At 37.3% G+C, this 20,038-nt stretch overlaps 1 protein-coding gene across 6 annotated transcripts in view; it reads right to left on the reverse strand.

The window, feature by feature from the left end:
• SBF2 (SET binding factor 2) overlaps positions 1–20,038 on the reverse strand; it is a 461,885-nt gene that overhangs the window by 59,417 nt on the left and 382,430 nt on the right. For 5 of the 6 annotated variants that reach the window (XM_061201441.1, XM_061201446.1, XM_061201442.1 and 2 more), the window contains exons 18-26: positions 18,632–18,802; positions 15,622–15,884; positions 13,820–13,992; positions 12,913–12,986; positions 11,246–11,441; positions 7,966–8,093; positions 6,401–6,576; positions 3,797–3,942; positions 1,585–1,783 (exon numbers count right to left, since the gene is read on the reverse strand). In XM_061201441.1, the coding sequence (XP_061057424.1) occupies positions 1,585–1,783; positions 3,797–3,942; positions 6,401–6,576; positions 7,966–8,093; positions 11,246–11,441; positions 12,913–12,986; positions 13,820–13,992; positions 15,622–15,884; positions 18,632–18,802 (1,526 nt within the window). The remainder of the gene's footprint in view (positions 1–1,584; positions 1,784–3,796; positions 3,943–6,400; positions 6,577–7,965; positions 8,094–11,245; positions 11,442–12,912; positions 12,987–13,819; positions 13,993–15,621; positions 15,885–18,631; positions 18,803–20,038) is intronic. The other variant, XM_061201443.1, reaches the window with a different exon arrangement.

Genomic DNA, 20,038 nt, shown 5'->3' on the forward strand with positions numbered 1-20,038 from the left:
AGTTTTGCATGGTGTATTCTTTCTGTTCACTTTCAACCTTTTTGTAATCTTGTACATTAGATAAAGCCCTTAAAAGCAGCATAAATCTTTAAAAAATTCTGATTATCTTTTTCTTTTAATTGGAGCATTTATCAATTTATAAGTAACATAATTACTGATATATTTGAATTTAAATTTACCATCTTACTCTTTGCTTTCTATTTGTCCCATCTGTTCCATGCTTCCTTTTCTCTCCTTTCTTGCCTTCTTTTGGATTATTTTTTATTATTCCATTTCCTTCCTTCTAATAGCTTGAGGGATTTATGTTATTTAATATCACCATAAGTTCTTTATAATAAGTGTTCTAATAAGTGGTCTATTAAGATTTTATTTTGTTTCTGACAGATTGAAATGATAAATAATGTCTGTTTTCTCACTGTCAGGTATGATTTTGATAGCAAGCTTCTCAAATAGTAGGACATCACACCTTACACCTTCGCTTACACTTATATACAAAGAGAATTTAGTTAGAACGATAGAGTATCAGGAAAATTACTGCATACTCAACAAAATCACAGCCTTTCAGTACCTAATGCAAAAATTTTACTTGTCCCAAATCTCACACTATATTCCCAATTTGTTTCTCAAGTTTCACATTGGTATTTGTACATTTAAATTGTCATTTAAAATGAGATATCTATAGTTCTTTGAGAACAGTAGGGTTGAAACTAATAGTGACATTAAGACAACTTTCTAAAATATGTACAAGGCTTACAACTTACAAAGTACTTTCACAGCATTACTGTATTTAATCAAACCAGGAATTGGTAAATGCAAAGAATAGACTTTACCTGGAAATGAAAATGATTAAACTTGTGGATGGTAGAAATGTAGTTTTAAAAGATATAAAGCATGGAATAGGGCTTAACAGATATATAAAACAGCAATAGACAAAAGAACAGAAAAAAGAAAATGTGTTCATTTACATTCTTTAAGTAATATCTCTTGAAAAATTTCTAATTAGACAGCATAAGGAAACCCAACCTACACTTGGGTTAGCAAATTACAGCCTGTGGGCCCAAACTGGCCTTGCCCATTTATTTATGTACCGTCTATGGCTGCTTCAGTGGCAGAGTTGAGTAGTTGCAATGAGAGAACATATACCCTGCAAAACTGAAAATATGTACTATTTGGCCCTTTAAAGAAGAAGTTTGCAGACCCCTGACCTATAGCAGATTTTCATCTCTCCTCTCTGCCTGGGCAAATTCTCTTCTTACTCAAGCTATCTCAGACACGTTAGAAGAGAGGCAAATGGGAAGAGAAAGACAAATATGGGAAATTCATAAAGCGGACAAAAACTTTTACCATTCACTTTCTGATCTAAAATAGGCACTGTTCAGTGATATAACTGTACTTCTGAGAATGTCAGTGAGATGCCTGCACATGCTGCATAAAAAGTGTCCCTTAAACACACATACCCCTGGACACCTTGCTCCTGTTTTCTAGCATCTCTCTTTCTCTCTGTGCTATGTATGCAAATAGCCCATTCAAGACTCAAATGGAAGGAAGGAAAGGTCTCTTTTTGGACACCACCAACAGACTTACCTCCGGCAGAGTGAATACATCCTGTTGGAGGCAGTGATTCGAAAGTACTCTGGTTTTGAGCGAGAAGAGCTGCTACTTATGGTTCCCAAACCTAAACGCTGATAGTCTCTGAAACAAGCTTTTTCCACTAACTGTTCCATTGTAGATTTCTCCGAAGCCTTCAGGGTGGTACTTGTGGGGAGTTCACTATCATCTGAAACTGTGATGGCAGAAACAGGTTTTGAAGAAATGATATAGCTCAAAGCAGAGGATTAAAAACTTCCTTCTGAAGAGGATGCTTAACCAAGAGAGGTTTATATTAGGGCTAGAGGTGCTATGTATACCAAAATTAAATCATGTAACTTCTCTGAGGAATCATTATGCTTAAACATAAATTAAAACTGTAATAGTCAGGAAATAAAATATCAGGAGCTCAACTAACTCAAAATGTCAGGGAAATTAACTCAAAAGTTCTAAAAACAATATAATTTTGAATTCATTACCCATATTTTTCTGTTTCAGTCAGGCTTGCTTATTAATGTCCACTTGGAGTGATTTCTATTTAGGACTCTATAGAATAAACACTCATACTTTGTGAGAGACTAACCTGTCAGTAAAACTGATCTCTAACATGATCACTACACAAACTCATCATTCCAGGTTTCAGTTAACTTCAAAGAGCATAAGTTTTTATTAGAAATTTTTAGATTAAGCAGAAGTTCACTAGTGGGAAACGACCTTTCTTAGGTATGAAGGAGTTGTATTTGGTGGAAGTTATATTTTGTCAGAGGATGTGGTATATATGGGAAACTCCCTCACAATTTTGCAATCGCAGGTTACAGAGTCCTTTAAGATTTTAGATGTTGGAAGAATTTACCCAATAATGAAGTATTTTAGGGAGGATTTTAAAAAAAACAACATTCCTAATTGGTACTGCATGTTCTAACTAAAAAAAAAAAAAAAAATTTCCATGTTAAAAACTATCTTTACTTACTTCCCTGTTTATTTTTAAAGTGAGAGAAGTCAAATTAAGCTTTCAAAGTTTTTGGAAATGTACTCAAAGTTCTAAAGTCAAAGGGAATGATATGGCTCTCTTCCATTAAAAGGAAAAAAAAAACCCAGCTTATCTCTATAAATATAAGACTTTGTGCTTTAGTTTGTGAACTTCACAATGCAAATATATCATTAGGTATCAGTTTTATTTGTGTTGGCCTCTTATCTTCAGAGGAGCAAAGAGCATTGTATAATTTGGTCTTTTGGTGGAATAACTATCATAGAATAAGTTTTTGTTCTGTGAAATCATAAAATCTTCGAATTAGAAGTCAATAGTGATGGGTAGCAGTAGTTTTTGTATGGCTTTCCATGTGACTGTGAGAAGCCAGGGTTCCAATAAATGGTCTTTTCACTGCCCCCAGAGGCAAGCCCGTAGATACACATACTGAAATGGAGACCTTTAGCCAGTGATCTCTCTAAAGATGAGGTTTCTTTCTTTAAAATGTTCTTGTTGTTATTAGTAGGAGTAAAAGTAGCAGTTGTATAATCACTGATTGAGTCTAAGAGCCTGAGAAAGAAAAGGGTACAATGGCAGCCCCTCTATTAGATCAGATTCTCTCTAGTGTTAATTCCATAAGCATACTTGACACTAGGTTAAGGAACAGAAAACTTTTGCTGCTAGTTTTCTGCCTTTATTTTCCTGACTGAGAGTTATCTCAGCTTCCCAGATTCTGCTCTTTTAAATATTTAGCAGGCACTTTTTTCTTATCATCTAAGAATGCCTTCATCTTAGGCCCCCCATTTTGATTAAGAGCACCCACAATGTTCTTACCAAAACCTCAAATCTTCAACTTTGAATATTTAGTGCCCTTATTTCCTTATTCTTATTCCATAACAATAAGGTATGGGGGACTACTTTATACCTAAATTTTCTATGCAGTGGGGTTTCTTTCTTTCTCCCTTTAATGAGACCCACATAACAGTGGCCAATCAGCTCTATGGATTTGGTAGAGGAGGAATATAACTTAACAAAATCTTCTCTGAACAATGGAATATTGGGAAAATAAAAAAAATTTTTTTCCAGTTCTGAGAAGCTGGTAAGTGCCTCCCATCTTATTAGATAGATCTAGGTTTTTGAGAGTCAGGTTTAAGTACAACTATGTCTTAGTCTCTTGTTCTTACTCATGTAAGAAGAAAGATATAAAGTTCATTCATGAAGGAAAAACAAGTTCTCACATACCAGATATGTCATCCTCTTCATTCCATCCAGGACGGTTCACTCTCTCTTCCACAATTGTCCCTGTCCTCCTCTTCAATAAATACTGCCGCCCAATTGTCATTTTCCCTGCCCTTTTGGCACCTTTCACAATTGTTTTTGAGAAGGTGCTACAAGTCATAAAACCAAAGAGAATGTCAATTGAATATGAAGATGCCACTTATATTTTTTGATACCTACGTTGCTCAACTTGTTTCTTCTCTATTCCCACAGCCACTAGCATTGTCCAGACCTTCATTAAGCCTCTCTTTCTTTAGATCACTTTTTACATGTCAGCAGACTAATTTCCCATAAAACACTGCTGTCATCAGGACACTGTTTTAGGCAAAAAGTGCAAGAACCTAGAGTGGGACACAAACTACTTATCATTCCCCATCTAAACTCCCCAGTTTGGCTTTTTGGTCAAGCATGCCCCTAACCCACTCTGGTTATCCATGCCACTGCCCCCACCAGTTCCCACAGACTATGCTTGTGGAAGTCCTCTTGCGTGGAAAGCCAGCCTGCCTCCTTCTCTGCTGATTCAAACTCTCTACTAACTCATAAGCTTTTCTTTAAGATCTTGACAATTATAACTGGCAACACCTTTACTTATTTCTTAAGTGTTTTAAATGTGTATGTGTGGTGTCCTGCCTTCTGACACTAGAAGCCTTCTGAGATATAGAAAAGAGTAAAATCATTCCCCTGTTTGAGAGGAGAAAAAATAAGAAACCAGAAATTTGAGTATCCTTTTGAGAATCAGCTTTCATTAAAGAGAAACTAGGATTTAAGTCATTTGGACCTAAAAGTACTTTATTTATTTAAATGGTTTACTTTTTCTTGCTGATAGAAATTCTGGGTATAGATATCTACAATCCAAAGAATTAAATAAAGAACCTATTTCCTGAATAATCATATTGAGATGAAGGTTTCAAGTAAGATTGTTTTTGATTATGTTCTTCTTTATTGCAAAGAACAGAACTCTTTTTGTGTTTTCTTGTCATTCGATGAAAGGTGGTAAGGATTCTTTTATTGTCCAGACCTTGTCTTTAATGATCTGAAGTGTAAATCTGAGGGTTATGAGCATGTTTTACATAGTTGTTAGAAATCACAGAATACTGATATTTCCTAATTAAGCCTATTGTGAATCACTTCAGGTGTAACTTAAACTCAATGGGATTTTTGAATTTTTTCCAGCTAGAGCTATATCTTTTGTTTTATATATGCAAGACAATTCTAAGATATTTTAAAATTTACAATTGCTATATCTCTGTTGTAGCTTGACAGAATCAGCTTGATTTTATAGACGTATATAACCAACCCCACCCCGACAGTTTCTAAACATAAAACACCATACAAAGCTTTGTTTCTTCCATAGAGGGCTGAGATAATGAATATCATAGGCTCCCCTGTGACCCCACAGTGCTAAGATAAGATGCTTGGCTCACCACTGTAATTGCCTAGAAAGCTGTTCATACTTCTTCAGCATCTCATATCTGGCTATGTGTGGTCTCCTTTGCTTACCAGGTAACAACGGTACAAGTGGCCAGTTATGCAGTTTAGAAATGACATACTGTCTGTGACTTCAAATCACCTATAATCCCCAACCTACCCCACTTTCAGGCAAAAGGAAGGCCTTTTCTCCAAAGTCTGCAGAGTACTCCCTAATATGTAATTTGTACTAGCAGATGCCCAAATTCCAGGTGTTTGATGATGAATGGACTGAAATGTTAAGCCTTATATTTTATCACTAACTGAAGAGAATTTTAAAGCAATTGTTATTTTGTAATAACTGAAATTTAAAAGTTTCAACATGAATTCCTCAACATTTTCATCAGAAAATAAGGATTCCTACTAAAGAAATATGACAAGTAAATGCAATGCCTGATCCTGGATTGGATCCTATACCAGACAGAAAAAAAAAAAGTAGCTGTAAAGGCTCATAAGCAAAATTTGAATATGGAATCTGGGTTAGATAAAAGTTTTATGCCAATTAAATTTCCTGGTTGTGATTACTGTACTGTGGTTATATAAGATAATGTCTTTGTTCTTAGGAAATGTATACTGATGTATTTAAGGATAAAGGGGCATTTTATATGTAACTCAAATGGTTTAGAAAAAATATATATATGAGAGAGAAAATGATAAAGAAAATGGAATAAAACAAACAACTGGTGAATCTGGGTAAAGGGTATACAGGAATCCTTTGTACTATGTTGTAACTTTTCTATAAATTTGAAATTATATCTAAATAAAAAGTTACAAAAAAAGAAAAAGAAAAAATAAACATTCTCATCTCTAGACCAGAGCAAAACTGTCTACTAGGCCTGGATATTAATGAAAGCTGAAGTTAGAAAGCGATCAGTACAGGAAAAAGGGAAAACAGAATTTCACATTCTAAAAATGCATCATGAGCAATGGACATGATTGTTACATATATTGATGCTGCTGTTCCATAACTCCTGAGCTTGGTTCAATGGGTGTGACAAAACAGCAAACAAAAAAAACAGTCACATATTGACCCAAAAGGTAGGTCACTTCGCCTGACAGTCAACTATGGGAGAGCTGAAATGAAGAAACCTGTCTTCTTACCGAAAGGAAGTGTTTTTTTCCTTCTGCTTGGGTAAAATTATTTGTGGGGTAGTTTGTCCAGCAGCAAAAGCAAAGGTGGTAAAAATGGACTGAGGATAACGAAACTTCATCAGCTGTTTCTTAAAGATCTCTACCACTTCTGGACTCACTTCTTCATCAAATGCTACTTTAATCAACTAGGGACAAAAGAAATTAAACATATCAGAAACATTAAGGATTTCCAGATAGCTTCCCCCCAAATTACTGAAATAACAAAAAAATAATAATACTAAATGGCAAGAGTTTCAAAGTTGAAGGGACCTTGGATATCATGCAATAAAATTTAAAAATTTCAAAACTAAAAAAGGCTCAGAAAGGTTTACTTGTTATAGATGGTTAGTTGGCAAGGAAAATCGTGTATCTTGAAGTTGAGCTTCTTTAAGACTATCTTTTCTCAATTTCTTTTCATTTCTTTTTTTTTTGGTTGAGCCGCATGACTTGTGGGATCTTAGTTTCCTGACCAGGGAATGAACCCAGGCCCTCGGCAGTGAAAGCACGGAGTCCTAACCACTGGACCGCCAGGGAATTCAAGACTATCTTTTCTATGATGGGATAGGGAAATTAACTTATAGTGGCTGGAGCAGGAAACATGTCCTTCTCATTTATTAACTGTTGGTTCTAGATAGAGAATTTGACCTAAGAAGGTCAAAGAAGGTCTCTTCCTACCCAGAGATACTATAAATCTAGGAAGAAAAAATTCAGTTTGACTAGAATCCTAGCCAGTAGACCCATGCAGCATTCTAGTTTAGAGTCCTTTGGCAGTTGGAATAGTGAAGAAATCTCTAGGAGGTCAGTGCTCTCAGGTGACCAGAGAAGGTCTGGGCCTAGAGATCAGCAGACTTACATTTCACACAATTAGCATATGGAGGTACTAGGGAGGGCTTCTTGCCTGGAAGGAACGAGGCAAGAACTGGAACCCCTGCAAATCTGAGAAGTCAGAGACAAGGCAGGAAGAGTGAGAAGAGCACAATGTCGCAGACCGAGAATTATAAAAAAAGGAAAACTAAGAAAAGATCACTCTTCCAAGTGTCTGCTTTGCATCAATAATTTCACAAGTTCTGATACGTTCAGAGCTCCCTGAAAAAACCTTTGCTTCATCAGGGGTTACTTAGTTAGAACCTTAGACCTAGCTATAATTCTCAGAGCTCTACCTCTTCCACAGAAGAGCCACAGGACATTTCCTTCTGAAATAGATCCCAAGAGATGCTTTCTGTCTAAAGGCTTTATCAAACACAAACTGAGGTATGACTTGGCACAGAATAAGAGTCAACTGTGTGTGTCTGAATTTCTAAGATCACTGAATATCGACAGATAATCTGTTATTATTCTGAGTTGACCGCAGGGCTCAGGAAATGGAGGATTAAATCCAATACCATTCAAGAGTTGACTCAATCAAAGATTACCCTCTCAGACCCTCTGATTCTCCTCATCCTCTAACTCCTGACCATATGATCAAAAGAAAGTGGCCATGACATCATTTGTAGAAAACTTTTAAACAGCAGACAAATGGCTCCCTTTCTTAATACCTGAAAAGATGCTGATGTGATCTGCAATCCTTCTTGCATGTTCTGTTGTAGCTGGTTCTGCATTGCGATCTTCTTCTCCTTGGTGATGGAGGCAATGGGAAAACTTCGCACAACTGTCTGCTCACCAACTATAGGAAGACAGGGTACAGACTAAGCAAGAGCACTTTACAGCTCATTTCTTTTTTTAAAATAAATCTATTTATTTATTTTTGGCTGCATTGGGTCTTCGTTGCTGCACGCGGGCTTCTCATTGTGGTGGCTTCTCTTGTTGCGGAGCACAGGCTCTAGGCGCGCGGGCTTCAGTAGTTGTGGTATGTGGGCTCAGTAGTTGTGGCTCGTGGGCTCTAGAGCGCAGGCTCAGTAGTTGTGGCTCACGGGCTTAGTTGCTCCGCGGCATGTGGGATCTTCCCGGACCAGGGCTCGAACCCGTGTCCCCTGCATTGGCAGGCGGATTCTTAACCACTGCACCACCAGGGAAGCCCGAACAGCTCATTTCTAGAGTCTCTGCTGCTCATTTCACCAGCCTCTGCCGGAGAAATGTGTCTGGAGAGGACAATGTCCAGGAATGCAGTGAGAGAAAGTGCTACGACTCTAGAATCGCATTCATTAATTTTGTTGCATGGCAATTCATTCCTGAGAAACAATCCTTTCCCGGAGTGAAGGAACTGTCCCAGCCTGCCAGTCTTCATTCTAGTTCCCCAGCTTATTATGTGCCACACAAGATCATCTGGTTTAAGGTATCTTATAGGAAGGGTAGGTTTTATACAGAAGAAAAGAAGTATCTTCAAATATTGAAAAGACATTTATCATATTTAATGTAATAATAAAGCAAAAGAGAAAAGATTGTTAAAGTTTGTTTTTGTATAAAGGTGCTATACTATGTATATGTGCCTTCAGAAGATATATGATTGGGCTTAGGCCCAAGATTTTCAGGAGTTTAAATATTAAAGCAAGAAAGGGAAAATACAAATAATTATTTATCAACTACCTGAGGGTATGAAGATGAGCATCTAGAAAAGAAGTAGCACACATGAAGCTTCCCTTGGAGAGCTCACAGTTCCCCACGGGGGTGGAAAGTCACATGGAGAATACAGAATACAACAACATGCAATTAGCTCCTAGGTTTGAGGGAACATGGCTTTAAATATTTCAGAAGAGGAGAAGACTTCTGCACGCTAGATGGCTAGAGACTGATTCCTGGAAGAAGTGAGAGAGAAGGTGAGCATTGAAGAGAATGTAGGTTTGGATCTGCAGAGGGGAAAAGGGTGGGCATTTCAGGCAGCGGTACAAGTAACAGAAAGGAGTAGCAAAGGGCAAGGCCCCTCAGCTAGTCAGCCAAAGGGGGTGAGATTTGAACTAGGTTTATCTGACTTAAGAGCCCATATATTAAGTAATCTACTTATTATTATCAGAATTCCTCAGTCCCTGAACTTCTAAATTCCTAACCTGGAAAATTCTTATATTAGACTCATACCCAGAGACTAAACAAAATCAAGACATACACAGGATTTAAGTTCTAAGATGTATTAAATAACTTATGCTTATATAACACATGTCAAATGATCAGATTTCTATGTGGCATTAAAGGAGAAATTTTAAAATTTAAATTAACTTAAAAAGAGAAATAAAATAAAAGAGGCAAATACAAAACTTTTCTCTGATGAAAATAATTTTCCTAAAATGTGAAATTAACCCAAAAATTGTCAGGAAAAAACAAGAGACCAATACAAGCTTTCACACTAAATACGGCTTTGATTTCTTTAAAAGACATAAATTAGAGCAATTTAAATGACCAAGTATCTCATATATTTATATGCCCAAAATATATGTTTATGGCCACTGAGTTCACAAAGGTTTTAGTACAAAAAAATGCTTTAAGTACTAGATATTTAGTTTTAAAAATACACTTGCTTACAAATACAAATGTAATTTATTTACAGTATCATGACAGGAGAGGATTGAGAAATTTTGCTCTCTTTTTCACTCTTTTTCAAAAGAGCACAACTATTCCTGCTGATTCATTTTCTTTATTGAATTTTACGAGCTTTTTGCTTTTCATGTGGTAAGCAATCTTTATGACCAATAAACCATCTTGATGCTATCTAAGCAAGGGATTATACAACTGTGAGATTTTGAAGATAATACAGTTTATACATCTGAATTCCACTGTCTAACAAAGTGCACAACACATAGTACACACTCATCAAATGCTATTGAATAAATAATTTCAGATGAGGAAAGAATTCTAGTGACCATTTATCCCAATGTTTCTCAATCCTCAGTATGTAACAAAAATACACAGATGCCTGGGTCTTCCCCCTCCTAGAATCCTATTACAGATTCTAATTCAATTGTTTGAGAGTTAGGCCCAGAAAAAAAAAAACTTTTTTTTAAAGCTTCCCAGATAATTCATATACGCAGTCAAGGCTGAGAGCAACTGCATTATCACCAAGCAAGTCCAATTCCCTAATTTTATAAAAGGGGAAATTGAAACTCAGAGAGGTTAGGGGACTCACTTAAGATATCAGGATTGGTCAACAGTGATCTAAACCTGAGCTTCTTGATTTGGAGTCCAATAATTTTACCCAAAACCTTATATGCTTTTCCTATCAACCAGAATAGTTTATATAGAGACTAGTTTATATAGAGACTTAAAAAAGATAATTCGGACTTGATATGGTATGCTATTCCTTTCTAATACAGAAGATTGTAGAGCGTAGTAGAAAATAGAAGTTGAGGGAGTTTACTGAATAGAAGAGAGGTATCTTCTTAGAAGAGAGGTCTGCTGAATAGAAGAGAGGTCTGCTAAGAGAGGAATGGGGTTAGTTGAAATGGAATGAGAGAAGTGGGGTTAGTTAGTTAGTGCTGTACAGCCCTGCAATGCTTAGCACACCCTTCCACAAAAGGGATCATGAGTCTGGAAAACCTCAGCCTTACAGTTTACTGCAGGACTCAGAAGGTGGGGCAAATCAGCAGAGGATGTTAGTAGCTGGATACTATGAATATCCCTAAGTCACAAAATGCTGCCTCATGAAATTATTATAGTTTCAGTGGATGAACCGTGGTTTGCTCTCTAGAAGATACCTTTGGTTCTTCAAATAAGAATCTATGATCCAAATTATCATTAGCTTTGACAGACAAAAGTTCTAAAAATAAAGCTGTGTGGCAAAAAGGCTTACTCTGAATCTGAACTGACCCGCAAATCACTGCACACAGATGGAATCAAAGCCTCATGTAGCACATAGATAACCCTGTTCTGATGGCATTATATGAGCCATACCTAGCTGATCATGGGGAGTCCCTCTGAACAGAATTCTGTATGTGGTGAGGAACAAGGCTCCTTCTGCTGGCAGGAGCTGAGGGCCTCCAAGAAGGCCTCCAGTGGCTTCTTCTCTTCCATCAGGATCCAGCAGGACTCGAAGACCTTCACAAACAATTTCTTCTCCTGGCAGTAGAGCAGGTCTAAGAATCTTGGGCTAGCAACAGAGAAAGTTAATTTAAACACAACTCTAGTGGGATTTCCAACCCTTAGACCAAGGTTATCTTTGCAGTTACAGATCTAAAAAATTTGAGCCAGACTTCCCAAGTAGCCAAAATGAGTAAACAGATTTGGGAAGAGGCAGAAATGATGTTTCTATATCCAAATGTAAAAAGATTCTTCTCAGCATTGCTTATTCACAGTAAAATCATTGGAAATTACTAAACTTTTTGAGATACCTATTCAATGGAACATTTTGCAACCATTAAAAAGAATGACATGGATCTATATATGTAAACATAGAAAGATGCCAGAATACATTGCTAAGTAAAAAAAGAGCTACCAACCAGTGTGTATATTATGATCCCCTTTTAGAATATGAACCAAACTGTTAAAGGTGGTGCTATCATGGTTAAGGGTAGAGGTCAGGGTGAGGAGGACCATGGGGGACTTTCATTTTGTACAATGTGTGCTTCTTTAATGTTTCAATTTTATACAAAAGCATTGTTACTTTGAAAATTGAAAAAACAAATACTTTTAAAAAATGGATGCATCTTTAAAGAGCCTTTCTTAGCCTTTTATAAAGATTAACACAAAAAATGGCCAAGCTATAACCATTTATACATCTTGGGAAGTAAGGAACCACATGATACACTCCCCTGAAGTGTTCAGTGCTAGACAAAAAAATCCATCTCTCCTGAAGACCTAATACGCTTATGATTTTTTTTTACTGAGCAATAAAAACTATATAAATCAGCACTATTCTTTTTGTTGGCTCTAGGAAGCTCAGAGCTAAATGTAAAGCCAGAGTATAATGATCACTGTGTGTCAGATTTCTGATAGAATTATCTTTCCTTTCCATCTGGCTTCTGATTTCTCCTTTGAATTTATTTTTAGTAGTTCTGTTATATAGGTAAGAGGGTCTTGAACCCTAGTCCCACAGACTGGTGCCAGACTAACTGCAAAATAATCATCTGGGAGGCTTGTTAAAGTACAGATTCCCAGGCCAAATCCCAGGGTACTCCTATTCAGGAGGCTGGGTTGGGATTCAGGCCTCTCAATTTTTAATAGACTTCCCAGATGTTTGCGATGTATGCTTGTAATGCATACAGATTCAGGAACCTGGTGATTTTATGGTAATTGCCTTAAGTCATTTTTGGGGGAAAATAGGCAGGGCATAAAATCGTGGCTTGGGCTTGGAAGTTAGAATGTTCATAATTTATGCCTTGCCTATAAAAGTAGACTCAACAAGAGGTTATTATTGCTCCTTTGTTGATCCACTATTCTGTTTCAGTATCTTTTTTTATGAGGATCTACATGTAAACTCCTCTCAAAGTTTAATGTATCATTAAAACTAGAGCTGGTCTCTGTAGAAGGTTAGGAGAAGGTACTTTCTGGGGCACAACTGTCTACTGTTGCTATTTTTAAGAGATTTTATACTCTGAAAGCATGTAGTCTGGAATAATTACCTTCTGTATAGGTGGAAGTCTTCTACTCTCTCGATGCACTGCTTCTAGGGTTTCAACGTGCATAGCTACAATTCCTGGGATGAATCAGAGTATTCAAAATGAAAGAGTACCAAACAAGCAGAATTAAGACAAATTCTGGATATTTTAGAATTAAAAACTAATCATAGTTTGGTGGTTCCTCAAGAAGTTAAACACAGAATTACCATATGACTCAGTAATTCCATTCCGAGGTATATACCCAAAAGAACTGAAAATAAGACTCAGATACTTGTACATGAATATTCATAGTGGCACTGTTCACAACAGCCAGAAGGTCAAAACAATCCAAGTGTCCATCAACAGATGAATGGATAAATAAAATGCGGTATAACCATACAATTAGAGTATTATTCAGTCATAAAAGGAAATGAAGTTACAATACCTGCTACAACTGGATAAACCTTGAAAACATGCTCAATGAAATAAACCAGACACAAAAGGACAAGTATTATATGATTTCACTTATATGCAGTATCTAGAACAGGCAAATTCATAGAGATAGAAAGCAGATTAGAGGTAACCGGGGCTAGAGGGTGGAGAATGGGGAGCTGTTGCTTAATGGGTACAGAGTGTCTGTTTGGGGTGATGAAAAAGTTTTGGTAATAGACAGGTGGTGACAGTTGTACAACATTGTGAATATAATTAATGCCACTGAATTTTACACTTAAAAAAGTTTAAAACGGCAAATTTTATGATATATTTTACTATAATTTAAAACTATTGAAAAAAACTAATCGAAACAAAAATAAATAGCATGGCTAAACTACATGGAAGCCAAGTATTATGCTGGAGAAAACAGACCCATAAGAATAATTTTTATTCAGTTATCTCTAATATTCTGGTTCTTTAATATCTGCAAAGTAATTACCTGGTATCATGCAATGCAGGCTCTTGATGTGATCCTGAGTAACTCCACTCTCTGTACAAACTTTGTCAATAAATCGGGTAATAAAACGCACAACAGAATTGGCAATGTCATTATTCTCTGAATCTTCAAACCCACTTTCTGTATCATAGCTCTCAGCTACACTTCCTGCAATACTAAGAAAGTCCAGGAAAGAAATCATGATCAGTAAAACAAATGACTACTATATCACAGTGATCTTCCATAGCAATTTAAACTTGCTCAAAGGGATGTATACTCAAGTAGAAACCTCACTTAACTCCATGGCTTCTCTATAAGTGATGGTGGTGAAACATGATGTTCTGTTTGCCTACATTTGGAAGCTATTGTCAGGCATTGTTCTTTGGATCCAGATTTGTTTTTGTAAGGAATACCTTCTGTCATTTTTCTAAGAGGAACTCACGAACCACAGAAAATAAAACAAAAAGAGACTTTAAATTTTATCTGATACTTGAACCTTCTAAAAAAACTTGTCCTTCCAAATTAATTGCCACATGGAGCCAGACAAAGTAATATGGCTATCTTTGGCCTTTGGCAACCGGGGGACATGTCCCTGGTAGGCAAAGTAAAAGAACTTTTTTCAGCAAGTAGCATATTTTTCCAAATGGAAGAACAAAATTGTCCTATGAACCCTTCTCTTGCCAATATTCTTCTTTCTGTCAGTGAATCACAACCATTTTGGTCACTTTGAAGCCATCATTTGTAGGTGATAAAAATCATGTAAAAGAAGGGAATAAATTTGAAATGGAGCAGATGTGAAAGTGTAATACCTGCCCGTGTTGCTTTTTTTTTTTTTTTTAAATTCAATAAATACTCCTGCCTCCTATGACTTCTTTTAGACTGCTAGTCATGGAAAAGACTCACTGCCAATTCTAAACTACTCACTTCTCTTTTTTCCAAATCCAACCACATTAGCTGAATCAGTGTTAGAAGTAAAGCAAACCAGTGAATTTGGCCATCACACCATCCCAAAGCATTAACGAACTTAGGTGCCTTAGCCACTCACTATGTAAATCAGATTGTAGAAAATGTCATGAAAGAAAAAAAAAGGTATGAGCAAGTGATGGATGTGTTACTTAAGACAGGGAAGTCAGGAAGGCCTCTCTGGGTGGGTGACATTAGAGCAGAGAACTAAATGAAGTGAGGGGGTGATTCTTATGCCTATTTCACGAAGAGTATTCCAGATTGCAGGAACAAGAAGTACAAAGGCCCTGAGGCAGTATCATGCCTCGAATGTTGAACAGGGATACCAGTTTCGTTGATAGAAGAGTGATAGGAAATAAGGTCTGAGCAATAGCCAGGGGCCAGATCCTGTTAGGCCTTATGGTTTTATTCTCAGTGGTATGGGAAGTAGTAGGGTTAAGAGCAAGGAATGGTTGAGGACATGATTATAGGCAAATGCAATGGATAAACTGAGGAAAAGGAGGGCCAAGAAACAAGTAATCACTTTGACAAGAAGGAGTTCATTAGTAATTTTCCAGAGTGCTTTCTGTAAATTGCTGTGGTGGAAAGTAACTGAAGGGCTGGATCAGTAGTGGTTGAGACATTTGAAAAATCAGAGGTCATAAAAGAGAAGAGAGTATGGGAGGTGATTAACAGTAGTTGGATGTAGTGAAAGTCTTTTAATAGAGAAAAGCTGAGCAAGTCTGAAGATGAGGAAAATGGTTAATTTTTGAAATATGTATAGCAATATTTACCCGAAATACTTTATATTCTGTGCTAAGCCAAGATGAATAGGAGGGTCTCTGTGTGTCCACATTTGGTACCTGTTTGTGACAATGCTGTTGCTCCCACTTTCCCAGTCTCCTGGTGCTGACGTTCTTAGGAGCTTGTTTTTACTTGTATCTAGTGGAACTAGCAGATTGACCATGAGGTTTGCAAAGTGAATGGCCTGACTGAAGACAGTACTTTCCTCACGTTGCACCAGCTCTTGCTGAGCTGATTTGCTCAGAGTAGGCCAAAGGCGTAGCTGCTCGGCTGCCAGGTCCATTGCTGTCTTCTCCTGATATTGGTCATCAGGCAGTTTACCCTAAAAACCAAAGCAAAAATATCCAAATCTGGGACTTCCCTGGTGGTGCAGTGGTTGAGAGTCCGCCTGCCAATGCAGGGGACACGGGTTCGATCCCTGGTCCGGGAGGATCCCACATGTTGCAGAGCAACTGAGCCCATGCGCCACAACTACTGAGCCTGCGCTCTGGAGCCCGTGCGCCACAACTACTGAGCCTCTGCTCTGGAGCCCGTGAGCCACAACTACTGAGCCCGCATGCTGCAACTACTGAAGCCCATGCTCCCTAGAGCCTGTGTTCCACAACTGCTGAGCCCACGTGCTGCAACTACTGAAGCCCTCGCACCTAGAGCCCGTGCTCCGCAACAAAAGAAGCCACCGCAAATGAGAAGCCTGTGCGCTGCAACGGAGAGTGGCCCCCGCTCGCCACAACTAGAGAAAGCCTGTCTGCAGCAACGAAGACCCAACGTAGCCAAAATTAAAAAAAAATAATAAAAATAAAAAAAAATCCAAATCTATCACTTCACATTAGCTTCAAAAAACATGGAAGATGTTTTAATAATTCATCTATCAAATACCTATGTCAGTAAAAATGAAAATATATAAACAAAATATAACAACAACAACATGAAACCTAGTCTTTTTTTCTGAGCTCCAACAGGCCTTGAATGGAACCACATGACAAACCCAAGGAAGCAGCAGCAAAACAAAGATGTACACACTTCTCATTGCTAACATTTCACTGCATTTATTTATCTCTATGGCTCTATCCCCTTCAAGTTGCCAGTTATAACAAATTGTTGACCTGAAGTACCTATTAACGCTCAGGTCAAATGTGCCAGTAGCATTTTCTAATACTCTGCTATGTTTCTTTTCTTCTGCTCTTTGGAGAAGAAGATAGAATGACCAAAGTCACAAAAAAATAGAGCTAGGTTTCTTTGTAAATATGGGAATCAAACATTATCACCACATGGGTATATAGGTGTCCATGGGATTTTTAAGAGGGGTTTCCTACAGGCTGAAGAGTTAAACAACAGCAGTAACCCACATCTGCACAGCACTTTACAGCTTATGAAGAGCTGGTATATCTATAGTCTCACTCATACCTAAACTGGGGCTCAGAGACAGACTTTTATAGAATAGAGGACACAGAAGCAGTGACATGTATTTGCTCTATGAACGTTTTTGAGATATACCAAAGTTAGCACCACATCTTCTTTAAAAATTATTAAAAGCACCCCACCAGGCCAATTATTTCTAGAATATGATTTCGAGCTAATACTCTTTGGATCTGCTACAAGTTACCCCTTTTCCAAGTGCATCTGGTGTTTTGAAAGAAAAATCAGAATTTTAAATTAAGAAAAAACAATTAAAGCTAACTGTACAACAATAATTTGAAATATCAGATAGATGTCATATAGTGCTATTTGTTATTAAAGTTTCTGTTCTTATCATACTCAATAATAGATCAATAATATGTTTAAAATTACTTGAGGTCATAGAAATATGTGAATACTAGGTAGTTTCAGTTAGCTATCGAGGTTCATTTATCTCACATAATATAAGGCAAATTTAAAATGGAGGAAAGGATCAGCAGCAATGTATTAGCCCAGCATGTAGGATTAAAAATTACTCTTCAGGGGCTTCCCTGGTGGCGCAGTGGTTGAGAATCTGCCTGCCAATGCAGGGGACACGGGTTCGAGCCCTGGTCTGGGAAGATCCCACATGCCGCGGAGCAACTGGGCCCGTGAGCCACAACTACTGACCCTGCGCGTCTGGAGCCTGTGCTCCGCAACAAGAGAGGCCGCGATAGTGAGAGGCCCGCGCACCGCGATGAAGAGTGGCCCCCGCTTGCCACAACTAGAGAAAGCCCTCGCATAGAAACGAAGACCCAACACAGCCATAAATAAATAAATAAATAAAATTTAAAAAAAAATTACTCTTCAATTATACTTCAATAAAAAAATAAATTAAAAAAACTAAAAAAAAAAAACTACTCTTCAAGTGAATCAACACTGATAATCAGCCCTTAGTGCTGCTTTAAGTTCAATTAATGAGGACAGTAATTTCTAACAGTTATTATTTAGTATGTGCCAGGAACTCTTCAATGTCCTTTACTTGTATTAGACATTAAAATCTTACAATAATCTTATCTATTGATTTTACCAATGTAGAAATAAGGCACAGAAAGGTAAAGTGAATTGCCCAAGACCAGACAGCTAGTGTATGACATTTCAAAATTTCAGAAAAATTTAAACTGCGCTTTCAAATTAAAACCAATTTTCTTTATTTTAAACTATTTTCTTGATAGTTTCCTTAAATTTATTTTATGGTGATAAAAATATATGGAAACATATAGAATACTCCTAAAAGAAGACCTAGATTTATTGCTGGCATACTTTTGGCATTTATTTTAGAGTCAACTGACTTTAATTTGACATTTCTTCAAGAAGTTAATTGCATAAAGACCTCTGCCTAGGTATTTTAGGTTTATTCTTTCTGTTCAACTTCCTATAATTGTTTCCAGGGAATTCTTATTTATTAAAATACAATAAAACAATTCTAGTGCTACAGAACTGTAGTAAGAAGTTATTATGGAAAAAAATGTCAGAAATCAACAGGATAAAGATGCTCACCAGAGGGCTTCCTAAAGTAAACCCGAAATACACTGGTAGGAAGTGGCTAGATTTCCTTTGGCCCTGGGAATACCTGAGTAAGCTTTCCTTGAAGCCAGGACCCCAGCCCCACACAAGTACCTTTCTTTATCTTACCTTTTGCTTCAGATGTGGGGCATGATTGTCTTCCTTGGCTGAGAGATACAGGGATCGAACCTGTTCCTGCACCGCATTGTAAAAGGTTGTCTCCCAAAATTGCTGATTCGTCCAAATGGGGTGGTCCTGTACACAGGTGTAAGCAAACTGGCTGACTCCAGGGGCCAGTTTCTGTGAGAACACACAATATACATCACCATGGGGCTGACAGAGTCATGACAGTTCAGAAGGTTACAGGGGCCACAGATAATCATGAATGTGATAAAAGGATTTATCTAAACAATATCTTATGGCAGTACAAGCTTAGCAATCAGCAACTTACATATTTTAAACTGGCAACTTTGGGCTTGCTATCAAATCCTTCAGGGTCTCTGTCACTTTATCTATTAAAATGGATATTTTAGCAACAGCTAAAAATCAAAGGAATTATATGAATTAGAGAATATATGAAAAGTACCTAAACACTGTACTGTGTGCATACAGCAAGCACTGTAGAGTTGGTAGCTCTTATTACAATTAGGACATATAATAAAATTCATGACAACCTAAATATAAAACTCCAGATAATTCAAAATTTCTTCTACTTGGTAGTAGAGTACATTTTGGTGGGGTTAGGGGGACACTAATTGAAATGCGAGTGAGCCTACAGCTTCGCCTTGCACACAGAATGAGGGCATATCATGAATTTGGGACTCAAGAGGAATTGCACCCTCCCTCCTGCTCACTCCAGCCATTTACCTCCCTACCGAGGCTGCTGTCTGGCTCACATAATCCATAGATGACTGTCCCGGGCTTCTGGGGCATTTTCTGGTAACCAAGTCTGGGCGTGGGAAGGTAATCTCAAACCAAACCTTCCTTTCCAGAACTTCCTGCTGGGCTTCTAAGTAAAAGTAAACCCTACTCTGTGATTAACAGAGGGAAAGAAAACTAACTCTGCAGTCACTTGAGGATCTTCATAAATATTTATGCATCTCATTTATACTAAAAATCTTGTAAGATGCACATTATTATTGCCAATTTAAAGAAGAAAAAACAGAAATTCAAGGTTTAAGTGATTGCCCAAGGCCGTATAGCAATTACATAAGTGGTGGAACTAGGTTTCAAGCACAAAGTTTGTTTGTTTCCAAAGTCCCTGCTCTTTTTACTATAGCAAATTATCTTGCAAAGAAACTGAAAGCGAATCATAAATAAATTAAGTAGTTTAGCACAACTATCTGTTTTTTTTCCTTTACTTTGGGATTTTGTTTCCCAAAGTAATATTCTGCCTTGAAACCTCTGATATGATTTTAATTAATGCTGCGTTTTAAATTTTACAGACAACTTACAATTGCCAAACTTCAGTAAATGATTTGAGTCACCTTTCCATAGCTGTTGCTTTCACCTCTAAAAGTTAAAGATGTTTCAAAA

Source organism: Eubalaena glacialis, chromosome 10, assembly GCF_028564815.1.
Source record: "Eubalaena glacialis isolate mEubGla1 chromosome 10, mEubGla1.1.hap2.+ XY, whole genome shotgun sequence".
Lineage (NCBI taxonomy): Eukaryota > Metazoa > Chordata > Mammalia > Artiodactyla > Balaenidae > Eubalaena > Eubalaena glacialis.